The following is a 14,394-nucleotide window of genomic DNA, read 5'->3' as shown; positions in this document are numbered from 1 at the left end:
AGCCCTACCACAGGCACACCTGGAGATTCAGGGAGCCCCGCAGGCCCTGGTCCCAACACAGAGGCCAGTGTGTCCAGAACAGGAGCATACACATAGATTGGAGGCGACACCTGCACCCTCCCAGCACCACTGGAGTCTCCTCAGGATAATCATTTATTATTCATAGTCATCAGCATCTTCATTAATTATTCATATGATCCTTAATTATTATCCTTAACAATAAGAGCAGTAAATAGCAGAAAAGTCCTTGAGGTGCCTAAGGCCCAGGGCCGGGTGCCTCCGGGCAGTTAGACCAGCTAATGCCCCCAGGGCAGTGGGGGGACCACAGACCCCCTGTCCACTGCCCGGCCCTGCCCCTGCCCCTCCCAGTGGGGCCCAGGGGACTTCAGGAGGAGATGGTCCCAAGGGCAGGGAGGAGCTGCTCCTTCACCGTCCTCTCCCCTCCGCGGCCAGGGCCTCCTGGGCAGGGCCTCCGAGGGGAGCGGCCCAGGCGGGGCCCTGAACCCTGGGTGAGCCACACATCTGTACTAGGCGGCCCCACTAACTGCCCGGGTCTGAGCCATGTCTGTGCAGAGGCTGGGAGGTGAGGGCCCCCAGCTGGCCCGGCAGGGAGAGGCGACGAGTGGGGCCTTCTTGGGGAAGCTCTGGGACTCCCGGAGGAAGCTCCTCGAACGCCATGAACTGGGAAACCTGCAAAGACGACGGAGTGTGAGCAGCCAGGCAGGACACGGAGAAGGAAGGAGGTGGAGAGGGCCAAGAGAATTCAGGCTACAGAGGTCAAGAAGCCCTGAAGCTCCCGTCAGGCGCACAAAGAGGGGCCTGAAGGGGACAAAGAGAAGAGCCACGCAGACAGCAGGACAGGGACAGCAAAGGGACACACACTGTGGTTGGAAGTAGAGAAAGGCCTCTAAAGGCAAAAGCCAAGGGAACAGAGGCAGCTGGGAGGAGCTGAGGGACTTCCACCTGACAGAGGGCCTCGCTGCCCAGCCAGGGAAGAGACACAGCCAAGGAAGGACACAGCCTCTTCCTTCCCCAGGGAATGGGACTCTGGATCCAAACCCAATCTGGAATTAGGAGTCCCTGAGTTGGGACAGGAGCTAGGACAGAAAGAGAGATGAGGTTTCTTTCTGCAATTCTGGAAAGAACTCTGCGGACCTAGAAACAGAGGCAGGCTGGCGGCCAGGCAACTGAAGGCCAGGGAGAACGCCAGGGCAGGCGGGAGGGGTTTGTGGGTGCTGACGAGTGTGCTGGTGAGATCCCTGCGGGGGAGGCTGTGAAGGGAGACTGGCACATTTGCTGACGTGGGCCCTGGTGTCTGCAAACAGGAGCAGGCAGCATATGGGAGGGGGAGCCATGCCAGGTGGGGGGAGGAGGCAGATCCCAAGCTGCCTCTGGGAACCAGAGGAGCCCCCTGCTCCACCCTCAGGAACTGGTGCAGGGAGGCCCAACACAGTTGTCCTTTAGAAGGCCAGAAACACACAGATCCTCTAGGAGAGGACAAAGGGCATCTGAGGACAACCTCCAGCAGAAGGAGATAGATGTAGGCCCAGGAAGTCCTGGCCCAGGGGCTTGGCCTCAGTACCATGGAAATGCCAGAAGTCTTCAAAGAGGGTGCTGTAGCATGGCTAGAGCAAAGAGCTAAGAGGCCAGATGTAAGACTGGGGATATGTCACCACAGCAGGGACCCGGGACACACTGGCACACAGACTCAGGCTCCTCAGTGAGACCTGGCCCTTCAGACAATGCCAGGAGAGCCTGTGCCGCTCAGGCTCTGCTTCCCTGCTCCCAGCTGTCTACCTCCTGTCTTGTTCTCTCCAGCCTCTTGGTGGGACAGAAGAGAGGAACCACCCCAGAGAAGACAGGAATAGGATGGGGGAGGCTGGGCCCGAGGCCTAGCAGGAAGGGTGGCAAGTCAGGGTAGAACTGCAGGACTAGGACTGGGTGCTATGGGAGAAGGGCTGGGAACTCACCTGAGAAAGCGAGTCCAGGGTGAGGGTGGGGATGGGGCCCACAGGCAGCAAAGGGGAGGTGGAAGTGGGACCAGGCCCCGGGGTGGTCACAGCACTGTAGGCAGGTGGGACCAGTGTCATCTGCCTCTGTAGCAGCTGCAGGACAGTGGCCATGTCTGCACTCAGCCGGGTCTCCAGCCTGGAGCAAGAAGTAGGGAGGGCAAACTTGTGGCCATGGGGGGTGGGGAGATGTTCACTAGAGACACCATTGTTGACTTCAGGACTGCCTTGGGGGCAGGGTCAACCCCAAGGTCCCTCTCCACTCTGGGTGTCGCAGCCCTGGCTCAGCTCTGAGTAGAGAGGGTCGGGCTGCCTGGACCCACAGACAGGCCTGGACTGAGCAAGCGCCCTTTAGCCCACAACATGGCCAGCACCCCACAGAACAGCTCCTGTATTCCCATATGGTGCAGCCCACCCCTACCCTCTCCAGGCATGCCAACTCACCTGTTGAGCTGCCGCTGGAGCGCGTCCAGCCTGCTCTCCACATCACCCCGGGGCCGCCGGCTGGGGCTGGACAGAGGGATGTTGAGGAGGCTGGGGGTGGGGGCGGGGCAGCGAGGCAATTCCTGGTACTGGCGGCCCCGGCTGTCCCCCCAAAAGCTGAAAATGTTGGACACCCCAGAGAAGGCGCCTGGAGCCAGAGAGTAGGGGTGAGGCCGGGAAGAAAGGCCACGCCCCCGCCCTTCGCGCGGCCCCCCTGGCCCCGCCCCTACCTGAAAGAGGGTTGCAGGTGTCACTGCTCTTCTCCCGGTCCTCCGTCAGGGGCTCCCCACCCAGTGGCTCTCCAGGGGGCCTGGGACTGGAGAAGGGCACCAGGCGGAGGGGGCTGGAGCTGCGACCTGGTTCCTCATCCTCACTGCTCTCAGGGCTCGAGGGGCCACTGGATGGGCTCTCCCCCCAGGACTCCCCGGGCCGGCCGCGGCCACTCTGCCCTGCCCCGGCCCGGCCAGGCCCCAAGGCCGACATCTCCCCTGGCTGCTCCGCGTCTGTGGGAAACGGAACGGACTTCAGAGAGGGGAGAGAAGGGAAGAGCAGCGGGCGGCAGGGATGGAAACAGGAATAGAAGCCATCCCGGAAAAGGGCCAAGCCAGGGCTGGGCCGAGCTGCCTTTTGGGGTCTCCCCCTGACCACTGTCAATCACACTAACTCCCACACGGAAACGGCACCCCTGGGCGGGGCTCTGAGGGACCTTCCCCAAGGCTGGCCCCTCGCCTCCTTTGTCCTGCGGTGTCCCTGCCCATCAGTTCAAGGTGGGGGGTCTGAGGTGAGAGCACTCGCAGGGGAGCTGGCGGCTCAAGCGCGCCTTTAAGGATGGCAGCGTTCGAACAGTCAGGGGGCGGAGTGGGCACACTGCGTAAGGAACGGGAAGGTGTGAGGGGCCTGGACAGAGTAGACACTCGCGGCCGCGCTCCCCTCCCTGTCTCACCCTTGTCGGTGCGCCTGCGGAAGGACAGCTTGCGCTTGCGTTGCCGGTTGAAACCGCCCTCTAACTCCGCGCTGCCAGGGGAGCCGGGGATCATGTTGGTCTGGAACCAAGAATGGTGTCAGGGCCTTCCTCTGCCCTCCAGCCTCACCCAGGTCGGGTCAAGGCCCCTCATCAACATAGAGGAGGTGGGGCTCAGCGCTCCTGCTGAAGGAAATGCCCCCCTCCTTTAGGATTCTTCCCAGGGACAAGAGCTGAAGCTGGATTTCATAACCTGTGATAACCCTGGACAGACAGGGAAATGGAGGGGGAGAAGCAGCACACTCGAGGTCACAGAGTGAAGGTACAGCCCCCAACTGGGAGAAGGCAGCTCTTCTCGGGGTAGCTGGAGATGGCCAACTTACATCCCGCAGGTTGAAGGTGATCTCCAGGCTAGACCAGAAGTGGTCTGAGAACTCAGGGTACATATCCAGCACCTCTAGCAGGTCGTCCCGATGGATTTTATGCAGGTCACAGTAGGTAAGGGCCCGCACGTCCCCATTGGACTTGCCAGGCCGTGCATACAGGTTCAGAGGCTCTCCAAAGATGTCATTTTTCCCTGGAGGCCAGAGAGGACAGAGTTTTCAGCCCACCGGGCCAGCATCAGGAGGAGGCCGGTACCCTCCTTCGGGGCATTTCAGCCTGCCCCCAGCTACATAGCCAGGGGAAGCATCAGCCAGTCCTCCCTCCCCAACTCCCAGCAGGCAGGACAGGGCCAAGTGGCCTCAATGCCTGAGGGAAAAGGGGCCAGGAATTTTGGGTCTCCCAACAACTAGGACCCAGCCAAAAGGCCCACCTGGGATACTCCAGCTCTGCCTGTGGCCTTAACTTCTTTGGGTTGTAACCCCACTTCTAGCCCTAAGCCTCCATGTCCCAAACACCCTCCTAGCCAAACACTGCACCCTTATAAGCAATGCTCTTCAAGCCATAGATGAGAACACAGTAGTGAATCGGGACCAGCATTTTTTTTTTTTAACTGAAAAAAAATAGGGCCAGGTGCAGTGGCGCACGCCTGTAATCCCATCGGCTCGGGTGGCTGAGATAGGAGGATTTCGAGTTCAAAGCCAGCCTCAGCTTTAGTGAGGTGTGAAGCAACTCACTGAGACCCTGTCTCTAAACAAAATACAAAATACGCTGGGAATGTGGCTCAGTGGTCAAGTGCCCCAGAGTTCAATCCCTGGTTTGAAAAAAAAAGAAAAAAGAAAAGAGGATAGCATACCATAACACAGCATAGAACAGAAAAAGTCGGAATGTACTACATGTAGTGACGTGTAGTGAAACTTTGATTTAGTTGTGTGGGGTGTATGTTTATTGACTGGGTGTATATGTTTGTGCTGAGCTGAGAAATAAAAATCTTAAAATTTTCTACTGTAAGCCATGGTCAAGAGTCTGGTGCATCTTCCCCTAAGGTGTACAGCACCAAGAAAAGAACACACCAGGGCAAGAAGTCCCCAGTGGCCAGGCACAACTATCCATGTGCACAGGCTGGGTAGGGGTGCGGGAGCTATATTGCATGGAATCACTAATGTGGTCTCTAGCTGGGCACGTCTCCCTCCACTGCTCACCTGGGAGGATTTAAATTTGATCCGACTTTATTTCAGCAGCTTGACCCCCAGGGGGGGTTCCTCCCCACCGCCCAGCTAAGAGGGCCGGAGTTGGGTGAATTAAAGGGCCATCAGCCCTGGGTCCACAGCCTCCGTGACTGCATTTTCAGAGGGCTGAGGCCCCTCTAGGCTACAGCTGGCATTTCCTATTCAATGCCCCCACCACATACCCAAGATGGCCACAACGACATCGCCCCGCAGGATTTCAATAGAACCACGGGAGATGAAGTAGAGCGCCGTGAGCAGGTCCCCAGCGTGCACCAGCGTATCTCCTGGTGGTGCATGTGTGGTCTTGAACTTCATGGCCAGAGCCCTCAGGCAGCCCTTGGTGGCCCCGCGGAAGGGCTTGCAGTGCTGCAGCAGTGACCGGTTCAGGTGCAGGCAGATGTCAGCCTGCAGGCACTCGGGGAAACCTTTCAGCACCTGAGGACAGGTGAGACCACTCAAGACACCCTCTCCTGGGACCCCAACCACTCCCCAGTCCACTGCCCCACACTTCTGTCTCCTCTAGGACCCAGAGATCAGGATGCTTCCCAGAGCCTCAGAGGTCCAGTGTCGAGGGAAGCACCTGGGCTCCTACTCCAGCTGCACCACCTCTGGATGGGCACCCTTGGTCTCCAGACCTCCACTTTCTCCTGTGCAAGTGTAGAGACCAATGCCTGCTTTCAGCTCTAGCAGGATTTCAGCTGTAGCCCTCCTCTATATAAATGGCCTAAGGGCTCAGCACTTGACCCAGTGGGAGGGGTCTCCAATAAAGGAGCTCTGTGAGCTTGAGTTTCCTCCTGAGAAAAAGGAAGCCACCTGTTTCTCAGGGTCCCTCTTCGCACTGATTGGGTACATTGGAGATAGGCTTGCTGCACCAAGAGGTTCCCGCCATCAGCTACTGGCGCCTCACCGCGTTCATGTCGATGCCGTTGGTGTAGGACCAGGCGTGCTGGAAGTATTCCTCTAGGCGCTGACGCAGCGGGTTAGGAATCTGGTGAAAGCGGATGAACTCCCGCACCCGGAGCATCTGTGTGTGGTAGCGGGCGGTGCCCGAGTACAGCCGCTGGATGATGGCAGACACGTTGCCGAAGATGCTGGCATACATGAGGGCTGGGGGCGTGGGTGAGTGGGGCCGTCAGCATCCGCAGGGACCCCGCCCTCCCACGGGGACCCTCTGCTCAGGCCCTGCACCAGGTCAACGACACGACACCCGCGGTCCGGTCACGTCTCAGTCTGAGAGTGGATATAAACATGCTCAAACACACGCCATCCTTCAGCATTTCCTGCCCTGATTCCCAGACTCCAAACCATGTCATGGTGGTGGGCCCTGGAGTATCTAAGTGGGGGCGGGGCAAGGGGCGAGGAGCTCTAACCGCCTCTCTTCTTTCCACCCCACCACCCCACCACCCCGCCACCCACGACCAGCACCCCGACCCAGCCCCCAGCCCCGCCCCTAGGTACACTCACAGCCAATGAGCATGACGCAGATGGAGAAGATTTTCTCCGAGTTAGTATTTGGAGAGACGTTGCCGAAGCCCACGCTGGTGAGGCTGCTGAAGGTGAAGTAGAGCGCTGTGACGTACTTGTCCTTGATGGAGGGGCCACCCAGGCCACTGCTGTTGTAGGGCTTGCCGATCTGGTCGCCCAGGTTGTGCAACCAGCCGATGCGCGAGTCCATGTGCGGCTGCTCCATGTTGCCGATGGCGTACCAGATGCAGGCCAGCCAGTGCGCAATGAGCGCGAAGGTGCACATGAGCAGGAAGAGCACGGCCGCCCCGTACTCCGAGTAGCGGTCCAGCTTCCGCGCCACGCGAACCAGCCGCAGCAGCCGCGCAGTCTTCAGCAGCCCAATCAGCTGAGGAAGATGCGGGGTAGATATTCAGTGTGGGAGCAAATAAGGAGGCGGAGGTGGGGTGGGGGAAGGGCATTGTGGCCCTTGGAGAGGGTACTGGAAGTAAACTCGCCAAAGACATCCTCCCAGAACCTTTCTAATAACCGAAGCCACTTGTAGGAAGCGCCTCCTACGCTGCTCCCAGCACTGTCTCATTAATCTTTGGGCATTCTTTAGGACACACTGGTCACATTCCCATAATGAGAATTAAGAAACAGGGGCTCCGGAAGGTCCAACAGTCACCCAAAGGTGCCTCCCACTAGCTTCCAGGGCACTGGAAGTGTTAGAAAACTGTACTTTGGGTGGACAAATTACAAAAAAAGAGTCCCCTCTGGTCCCCTAAAGCCCTTTGGGCAGCCCATATGGAAAGGAGGCACAAGAATGGATTTGTTCAGATACCCCCTTGCCTATGACGGCCATTTCTCCTCTTCTCCCCCTCCTCCGTCTTCAAGCCCCCCCCACCTCCCACAGCATCTCTACACCCCCTCATGCCCTCCTGGCCTCTCCTCCCTCTCTCTGCCTCCCTATCGACCCCACCTCCTCAGAGCCAGAGCCAAAGATGAGCAAGTCAAAGGGGATGGCGGCCACCATGTCAATGAGAAACCAGCCCTTGAAGTAGTGGACAGCGATGCGGCCGGGGTGGCTGACCACCTCCTCGTTGGCATTGACATAGGTGGTGCGGAAGTTGATGAGGATGTCCACGATGAACATGATATCCACAATAAGGTCCACCACAGCCAATGGCTGGCAGGCGTAACCACAGTCCGGGGCCTGGGAACCCTCTTCAGTCTCCTTCAACAGGAAGGCAGCCGAGTACGGTGTGAAGACAGCTGTGTAGATGACCAGCAGCAGGATGAGCCAGTCCCACACGGCCTTGAAGGGGCTGTAGTGCAGGATGGTCCAGCGGTGGATGCGTGGTGCCTGCAGCTTATATTCCGGCAGCACGTCAGCACCCAGAGACAGGACCTGGAATGGTAGGGAAGGTGCAGGTGAAGGACGAAGATAGGCCATGGAACCTCCTGAGTGACAGCTAGTGACATCCCTGCCAGAGCCAAACAGGGTAAGGAAGGAAGACCAGAAACATTTCCATCAGAATGCCCAACCCACAGCCAAGCAGCCATAGGTACTCACCACCCCCCAGACCTGGGCACTACAATTTCCCAAATGCCACACAGAACAGTTGGCTCCACACAGTTCTCTCAATTCCCATAATTCAGGGCACTGGGCAGTAAAGCTCAGTACTGCTCCCCACAACCAATGCAGACCAGACTGTCAGACAGCAACTGGCACCATGCAGTCACACACCGCACATACGCACTGTGTCAGTCCAGGAAAATGTTCCAAGGACTCCAGCTCCCAGCACTGCAGTTCCAGAGACAGGCTCTGGACACTTGTCCTACCAGGCCCATATTTGCCACTGGCCTAAAGACACCAGCCACCCAGCCTCAGGCCCCTTGCCCTCAGTGGCAGGGAGAACCAAGATGTTTCCACCTCCCACTCTCCTAGCCCCAGGGCAGGCTCCCCTACTCTTACAAAAGGATACAGAGGACACAGCCAGGCCCAGAGGAGCTGGGGCACAAAATACAGAGGGGCATGCACACCAGGGTCACTTAGGAGCAGCATGCACAGCCTACACAGGCATTCACTCAACAGTCAGGCAGAGGTGGGCCCACAACTCACACCAGGTGGCAGCAGTCGTGACACTTTCTCCCAGACCAAACTAGGGAGCGCTCAGACTAGCTTTCCCATGTTGTTTCAGAAGCCTCTGTGTGTTCCTCTGTCCTACCCCTGCTCTCCAGAATGCTCTCACAGATATCTGACTCAACCCAAGACACCCTGCCTTCACCCTCCCACCCCGGACCCTGCACTCCCTGGGCAGCCAGACCCAAGGCCTCAACCAGCCCACAGAGCTGCTGGCCCTGCTCCCAGAAGCACTGAGTTCCTGGGACAACCATGTCTAGGCTGGGAGGTGTCCCAAAAAAATCCCATTCATTAGCAAGAGGGGATCCCTGGGGCCCACCTACACAAAGGACAGGTTGGAAAACACCCATAAATAACCAAAAGGTTAGATGGGTCATAGTTAGGGCTTGGGCCATCCTGGGATGGACACAGAGGCACCAGACTGGGGGTACAGGGGCAGCAGCTAATAAGGCCTGGGGCAGGGGAGGAGTCTGTGGACAGGCCTCCAGAATCCCATTTCTGCCCTGCCTTCAGACTAAGTGGGCTGTTCCTTAAGGCAAAGGGTAAATGTGTATGGTGTGGTGCCTTTCAGGGCCCAAGTGGGAACTGAAAGAAAGGAACTGAACCCCACAGGAAAAGGGCAGAAGGAGGTAGCTGCCCTGAATAGGACTCCTCCCTGTGCCTGGAGGTGGGTCCTGTGCCAGGGAAGTTGGTTGTGCTGGTCGACCCCTAACAGCAGTGATCCTGCCCCCAAGTCTGCCCACAGCCCCAGTGCACACATGCATGTGCAGCAAGCCCAGGATGCAAGGTCTGGAACAGCCAACCTCATCGGCCTGAGGGCCAGTCCCAGCTCTGCGTCACTAGCTTCCCACATGGCCTGGGGCCAGGTTTGTCATCCCCTTGACCTGTTGTCCTGTAGAACACTGACCAAACCCTGGGTCCTCATCTGTGGGGGAAGAATCCCACCTGTACCTGCCCCCCAGGTAAGAGGGTCATAAGAGCCCAGGCAGGGGCAGGCAGGGGCGGGCAGGGGCAGGCAGGGGCGGGCAGGGGCGGGCAGGGCCAGGAATGGTGGTGGCAGTAGTGGGATTCACAAGGGATAAGAAAGCCACTGGGAGTAGAGAGACAGTTCCCAGGAAGTAACCAACAGCTTGGAGGACCATGGCCTAGGCTGCCCCTGAAAAGATGAGCCAGTTCTCAGCCCAGCATGTCCTCACAACCCACCCAGTGGCCTCCAGCCTCTGCCCTCCTCAGACTCCAGCCTCCAGAACCCCTGAAAGCTCAGCAAGCCTCCCCTCCCTGTCACAGGGGCCATTCCCGCAGAGCAAGGAAGCTCCGCACCTGCGTGCCAGGCCTGCTGTGCCCGCCAGCCTCTCACTGTCCCTGCCTGCTGGCTCCTTTGCCTCCCCAGATCTCCCCACCACCCTCTCTGGGCCCCATCTGATTCCTGTTGTCTTTCTCTCCTCCCTTCACATTTTGAGGTAGAAGACTGTGGGTCACAGAAACCACAGGAGGGGGCCCTCCAGTCAGGGAAACACTGGGAACACAAACCCCACAGGCCAGGGTGGGCAGGAGCTCGGTGGTGGGCAGGGCCTCAGACTCCATGGCTCCCCAAACCACCCGACTTCTCAGGAGGTATCTCCCCAGCCTGAGTTGGAGCCCTCTGCACTTCTCCCCACTTGCCAGCACCTGCCTCAGTGTCCCAGCCCTGGAAAGAGGAGGAGGGGCCCGGGTCACCTACCTCCTGGGCCACCAGGCTGGAGATGCGCACGGCCCGCCTCACCCGGCCTTTCTGGGCCCTGGGCCGCAGAGCCCCTGTCCTGCTCGCCTTCCCTGCTGGGGCTGCCATGGAGGACTTGACTCCCCCCAGCCTGCATGCCCTGGGGCCCAAGGGCCCAACCAGTGCCTTACTTGCACCCCAGCAGCAGTCCCAGCCCAGGCTGTGCCCCGGAGGTTGGCCAACTGGCAGCCAGGGCCACCTCTGGCATGAAGCCAGGGTGGTTGGGGCTGGGCCCCAGGGCTGGGGTCACCTGGGCAGTGATCGTGGGCTGCAGTCTGCCTGGCTCATACTGCTCATAGCCCCTGGTGTGGGCCTCGCTGCCAGGGTGCTGCGCTCGCTCTGCCCGCCTGCCGCCAGCCCAGCAGCTGCGGTTCCCACCGCTGCTCCTCAGGCCGGCCCCTCCTTTTCCCAGGTCCCCACCCCCACCCCGCCACACTGGGCTCCCCCGCCCTGCCCGTGCCCGCCCCTCCACCCCGTGCCAGGCCAGCGGCCCCCTCCCCCGCAGCCTGCTCCCAGCTCCTGCTGCAGCCGCTCCGCAGCCCATGCCCCTCCCCCTCATCCAGCAGCCTGGCCTGTCACCACAGATTAATGGTCTCCCCAACACCCCCGCCCCGCCAGTCCAGTGCCGAGCCAGCCAGAGTCAGAAAGAGACACCCAGAGATGGAGAGACACCCGGCGACTGGCAGGGGCACAACACACAGACACATTCAGACAAGACACGCAGATCCACAAGACGCAGGCACCTGCATCAGGCCCAGGGCAGGGCCGATGCCAGGGACCCGGTGGGAATTGAGAGAGAGAGAGAGAGGCAGGAACCGGAGGGGCAAAGAGGTAGGCAGCCAGATAAGGGCCTGGGGTGTGGGGGAATGTTCTAGAGTCAAGGCCAAGGGGCTGGAGACCTGGCAGAGACCCAGAGAGCCAGAGGCAGCAGGAGGCTGGCCAAGGGAGGCCAGAGCAGGGCAGCTCCTTCACACAGGCCAACTGGGCAGCTGCTATGGAAGGGGCCTGAGGAAAAGGGGTCCCCCACTGTTCTGGGCTTCTCGCTCACTGCAGAGATTACACTCCTGGTGCCCAAATCCCCAAAGCCATGATGTGAAGAAGGGTTGGGGTAGACGAGGCACTGGGGGTGTAGTAGACCACCTTGCTGCCAGGAGGGAACGAAAGCTAGACTGGCCCTGCCAACAGGGTCATATAGGTCAAAGCCCCAAAGACAAGTGGTCTCCTCTGGTCCAGGGTTCAGGGACTTGAACCTTCCCTATCTTTGCACCCACCACCACCCCCTCCCTCACCCACATGAGAAGGACACCCACCTCTCCCATGCCATGGAGACATAGCGGACCCCTCCAGACCATCCTCACACCACCAGCCCCCACCGCCACCTGGGGCATCACCTCACTTCAGAATAATCAGGAACCTCCGCACCTTGACCTCTGTGGCTTCCTCTAATTTGAAGCCTCCTCCTGTTGCTTGCCCCCGGAACCAACTTCACACATATCCTGTAGCCAGACCCTTCACATCCTTGAGGCTACTTTCTCCCACCCACCCGGCCCTCTCATGTCCCCTGCCTCAATGCCCTGTCCACCCTCAAGCCATACCCTCCGTATCTGCAGTCTCCCTCTCTCCAGGACCTTTTGGACTGTTTCCTCTCCTGCCCGAGCTCTGGAGCATCTCCCCTCCACCAGCCCCCTGGGTGGCCCCACTTCAGGGGCTCTCACTGACTGGCCCCCGTCCCCCGACCTCTTGACCGCAGCCCTACCTGGGTGACCTTCTCAGTGACATTGTGGGTCCGCTCCTTTATCTTGGGTGCTATGATCTCCCGGTCACTGGTGGGCGAGGCCAGGAAGGGGTCTCCCTTGAGGTCCACAAAGTTGAGGGTGATTTGGGGAATCTTGCTAATGGTGCGGTAGCGCACGAGGTCCGAGTCTGAGGTGGAGTTAAGCAGGCCACTGCGCAGGGGGTGCATGGCCCCTGGGGTGGAGAGGCAAAGTCAGGTCAGGTGGGTGGGCCAGGGGCTGACAGGCAGTCAGGCCATGGGCACTGAGACCAGAGTGAAGACCAAGCCCTCCTCAGGCCAGGGCCATGGGGGGCATGAGCCAATGGGGTCAGATCAGGAGACCAAAGTCACAGAAACAAACCAGGACCAGATCCCCTCCCCATTTTAAAAAGGAAATGCAGTTATGAAACGAAGGCCAAATGAGGGCGAAGAGAGTCTGCTCAGTAGGCCCTGGGGCCTGCCGGAAAGCCAGTGGTGTCAAGAGCCTCCAGGCCTCTGCTGCCCCTCCAACCACAGCCATCCCTGCTCCAGGAGGTCCTGGGACAGCGGACCCGTGAGCCAGCAAGGGCTCTGGGAGTGGAAGAGTATAACGGGATGAATGGACATTTAATAGAGTAAAAGGCCACTTAATGAGATTAAATAAGTGCTTAATGGGATTTCCATCTCCCAGGCTCCCTGGCACCCAGGACGCAGGGGAGAGGGAAGAGGCGGAGGGCCTGGGCTTGTAGGCCTGGTGGGTCGGGAAGGGCGCAGACCTCTAGGTGGGGCAACTTGCTGGGCCTGCCTCACCCGTGCTGGCATGGCGCGGTGGTGGGGGCAGGGCCCCTGCGCGCATGGCCTCGATGTCGTCAGCCGAAGATGCACGGCGCACACTGGCACAGCTCTCTCGGGAGCGCGTCCGGGCCAGGCTGCAGCTGGAGCCTGAAGCCTCAGGGTTGAGGCTGTGGGCCCTCGGGGATGTGTGTGGGCCAGGTGCACTGACCGTAGGTGAGCCCGGGCCCACCAGTGCACGCCGCTCCTCAGCCGGCCCAAGCCCCACCACATGGTTGTCCATGGCCGACACCTCGTCCAGGGCCAGTGATTCGCTGCTGGGTGCCGCAGGCGTGAGGTCCACATCCACCACCACAGCTCCGGGGGCACCCACACTGCCCGCACTGCCCGGCCGCCCAGCAGACTCCCGAGTGGTCAGCGCCAGCAGTGCAGGCAGCTTCAGGCGGAAGGTCTTGGCCCGACCTGTGGGAGAAGAGAGGCCTGTGGCCCCAGGATGCCAGCCACCTGGAGGAGGCCAGGCCTCCAGGAGCTGGAGTCCCCACCTCGAGGAACTAGGGACCTAACAGCCCTCCATCCCCAGCCCCAGGCACAGAACTCAATTCCCAAAAAATCAGGTAATCTACCCAAGGCTAATCTTAATCAACTGCTATTGCTAGCCTCACTTCTAGGCCGACTCCATAAGTCCTCCCTAATTCTCTCTACTGCCCTGGAAGGGACTATCCTCCTCATTGTAGGGATGAGGAAAATCAGGCATCGAGGCCTAGAGTGACCCTCTAGAGGTCATAGTCAGTGCTGGGCCCAACTTGGGTAGGGAGTGATGCCAGCTGCTCTCTCCCATACCCTGGCAGCTGGCATCTGCAGGACCAGAGTCATTACTGTTGTTGTTTTAGAGCTTGAGAAACAAAGAGATGAATGCTTGTGCCTGACTCTAGGGAGATTTTTAAATTAATCCCAAAGAGGTCGTCCTGGGTGACAGGGATCGGAGGTTTTGGGTGACCCAGGGAAAGAGGTGAAGATGTCTTGTCTCTAACCAAGGAGAGAATTCCCTCACATCCTCTCTTCCATTAGCAGGGCCACTTAGGGGAACTTGGCCAGTCCAGGATCAAAAAGGACCACAGGACAGAAAATCCACAGAGAGAGAGAGAGAGAGAGAGAGAGAGAGAGAGAGAGAGAGAGAGAGAGAAACTGAGTCCCTGAGACACAGCTTTCAAATGAGCAGAGGTATCTACTCCCAGGTGGCCAGGGCCATCAAGGAAGGGTGAGTCTCCATCCCAGAATAGCTCAGGACAGAAAAGACCAGTCCTTAGTGGTGTGGGGTAGGAACCCAGCAGGAAAGGCTGAAAAACAGGTGCTGTCTTGACCCAAGGACGCGTGATCCTGAGCCCTGTCTACTGATTCTGGGCCAGGCAGGACCAGGCCACTCCCTGGGGTTCTCACA

General features: G+C 59.4%; 1 protein-coding gene across 2 annotated transcripts in view; it reads right to left on the bottom strand.

The window, feature by feature from the left end:
* Positions 1-242: 242 nt before the first annotated feature.
* The window catches only part of Kcnh2 (potassium voltage-gated channel subfamily H member 2), a 31,868-nt gene continuing 17,716 nt past the window's right edge, over positions 243-14,394 (bottom strand). Inside the window, exons 4-15 of one of the 2 annotated variants that reach the window (XM_026379797.2) lie at positions 12,975-13,418; positions 12,168-12,379; positions 7,489-7,917; positions 6,528-6,915; positions 5,971-6,170; positions 5,246-5,498; positions 3,837-4,030; positions 3,436-3,535; positions 2,723-2,995; positions 2,454-2,640; positions 1,971-2,148; positions 243-690 (exon numbers count right to left, since the gene is read on the bottom strand). In XM_026379797.2, the coding sequence (XP_026235582.2) occupies positions 541-690; positions 1,971-2,148; positions 2,454-2,640; positions 2,723-2,995; positions 3,436-3,535; positions 3,837-4,030; positions 5,246-5,498; positions 5,971-6,170; positions 6,528-6,915; positions 7,489-7,917; positions 12,168-12,379; positions 12,975-13,418 (3,008 nt within the window). In that variant the 3' untranslated portion in view covers positions 243-540. Of the gene's footprint in view, positions 691-1,970; positions 2,149-2,453; positions 2,641-2,722; positions 2,996-3,435; positions 3,536-3,836; positions 4,031-5,245; positions 5,499-5,970; positions 6,171-6,527; positions 6,916-7,488; positions 7,918-10,372; positions 10,780-12,167; positions 12,380-12,974; positions 13,419-14,394 lie in introns of those variants that run through there. The other variant, XM_026379798.2, reaches the window with a different exon arrangement.

This window comes from Urocitellus parryii, chromosome 3 (genome assembly GCF_045843805.1).
Source record: "Urocitellus parryii isolate mUroPar1 chromosome 3, mUroPar1.hap1, whole genome shotgun sequence".
In the NCBI taxonomy this organism is placed as follows: domain Eukaryota; kingdom Metazoa; phylum Chordata; class Mammalia; order Rodentia; family Sciuridae; genus Urocitellus; species Urocitellus parryii.
Note: the sequence above shows the minus strand (reverse complement) of the source record. Positions and strands in the feature narration are given on the sequence as shown.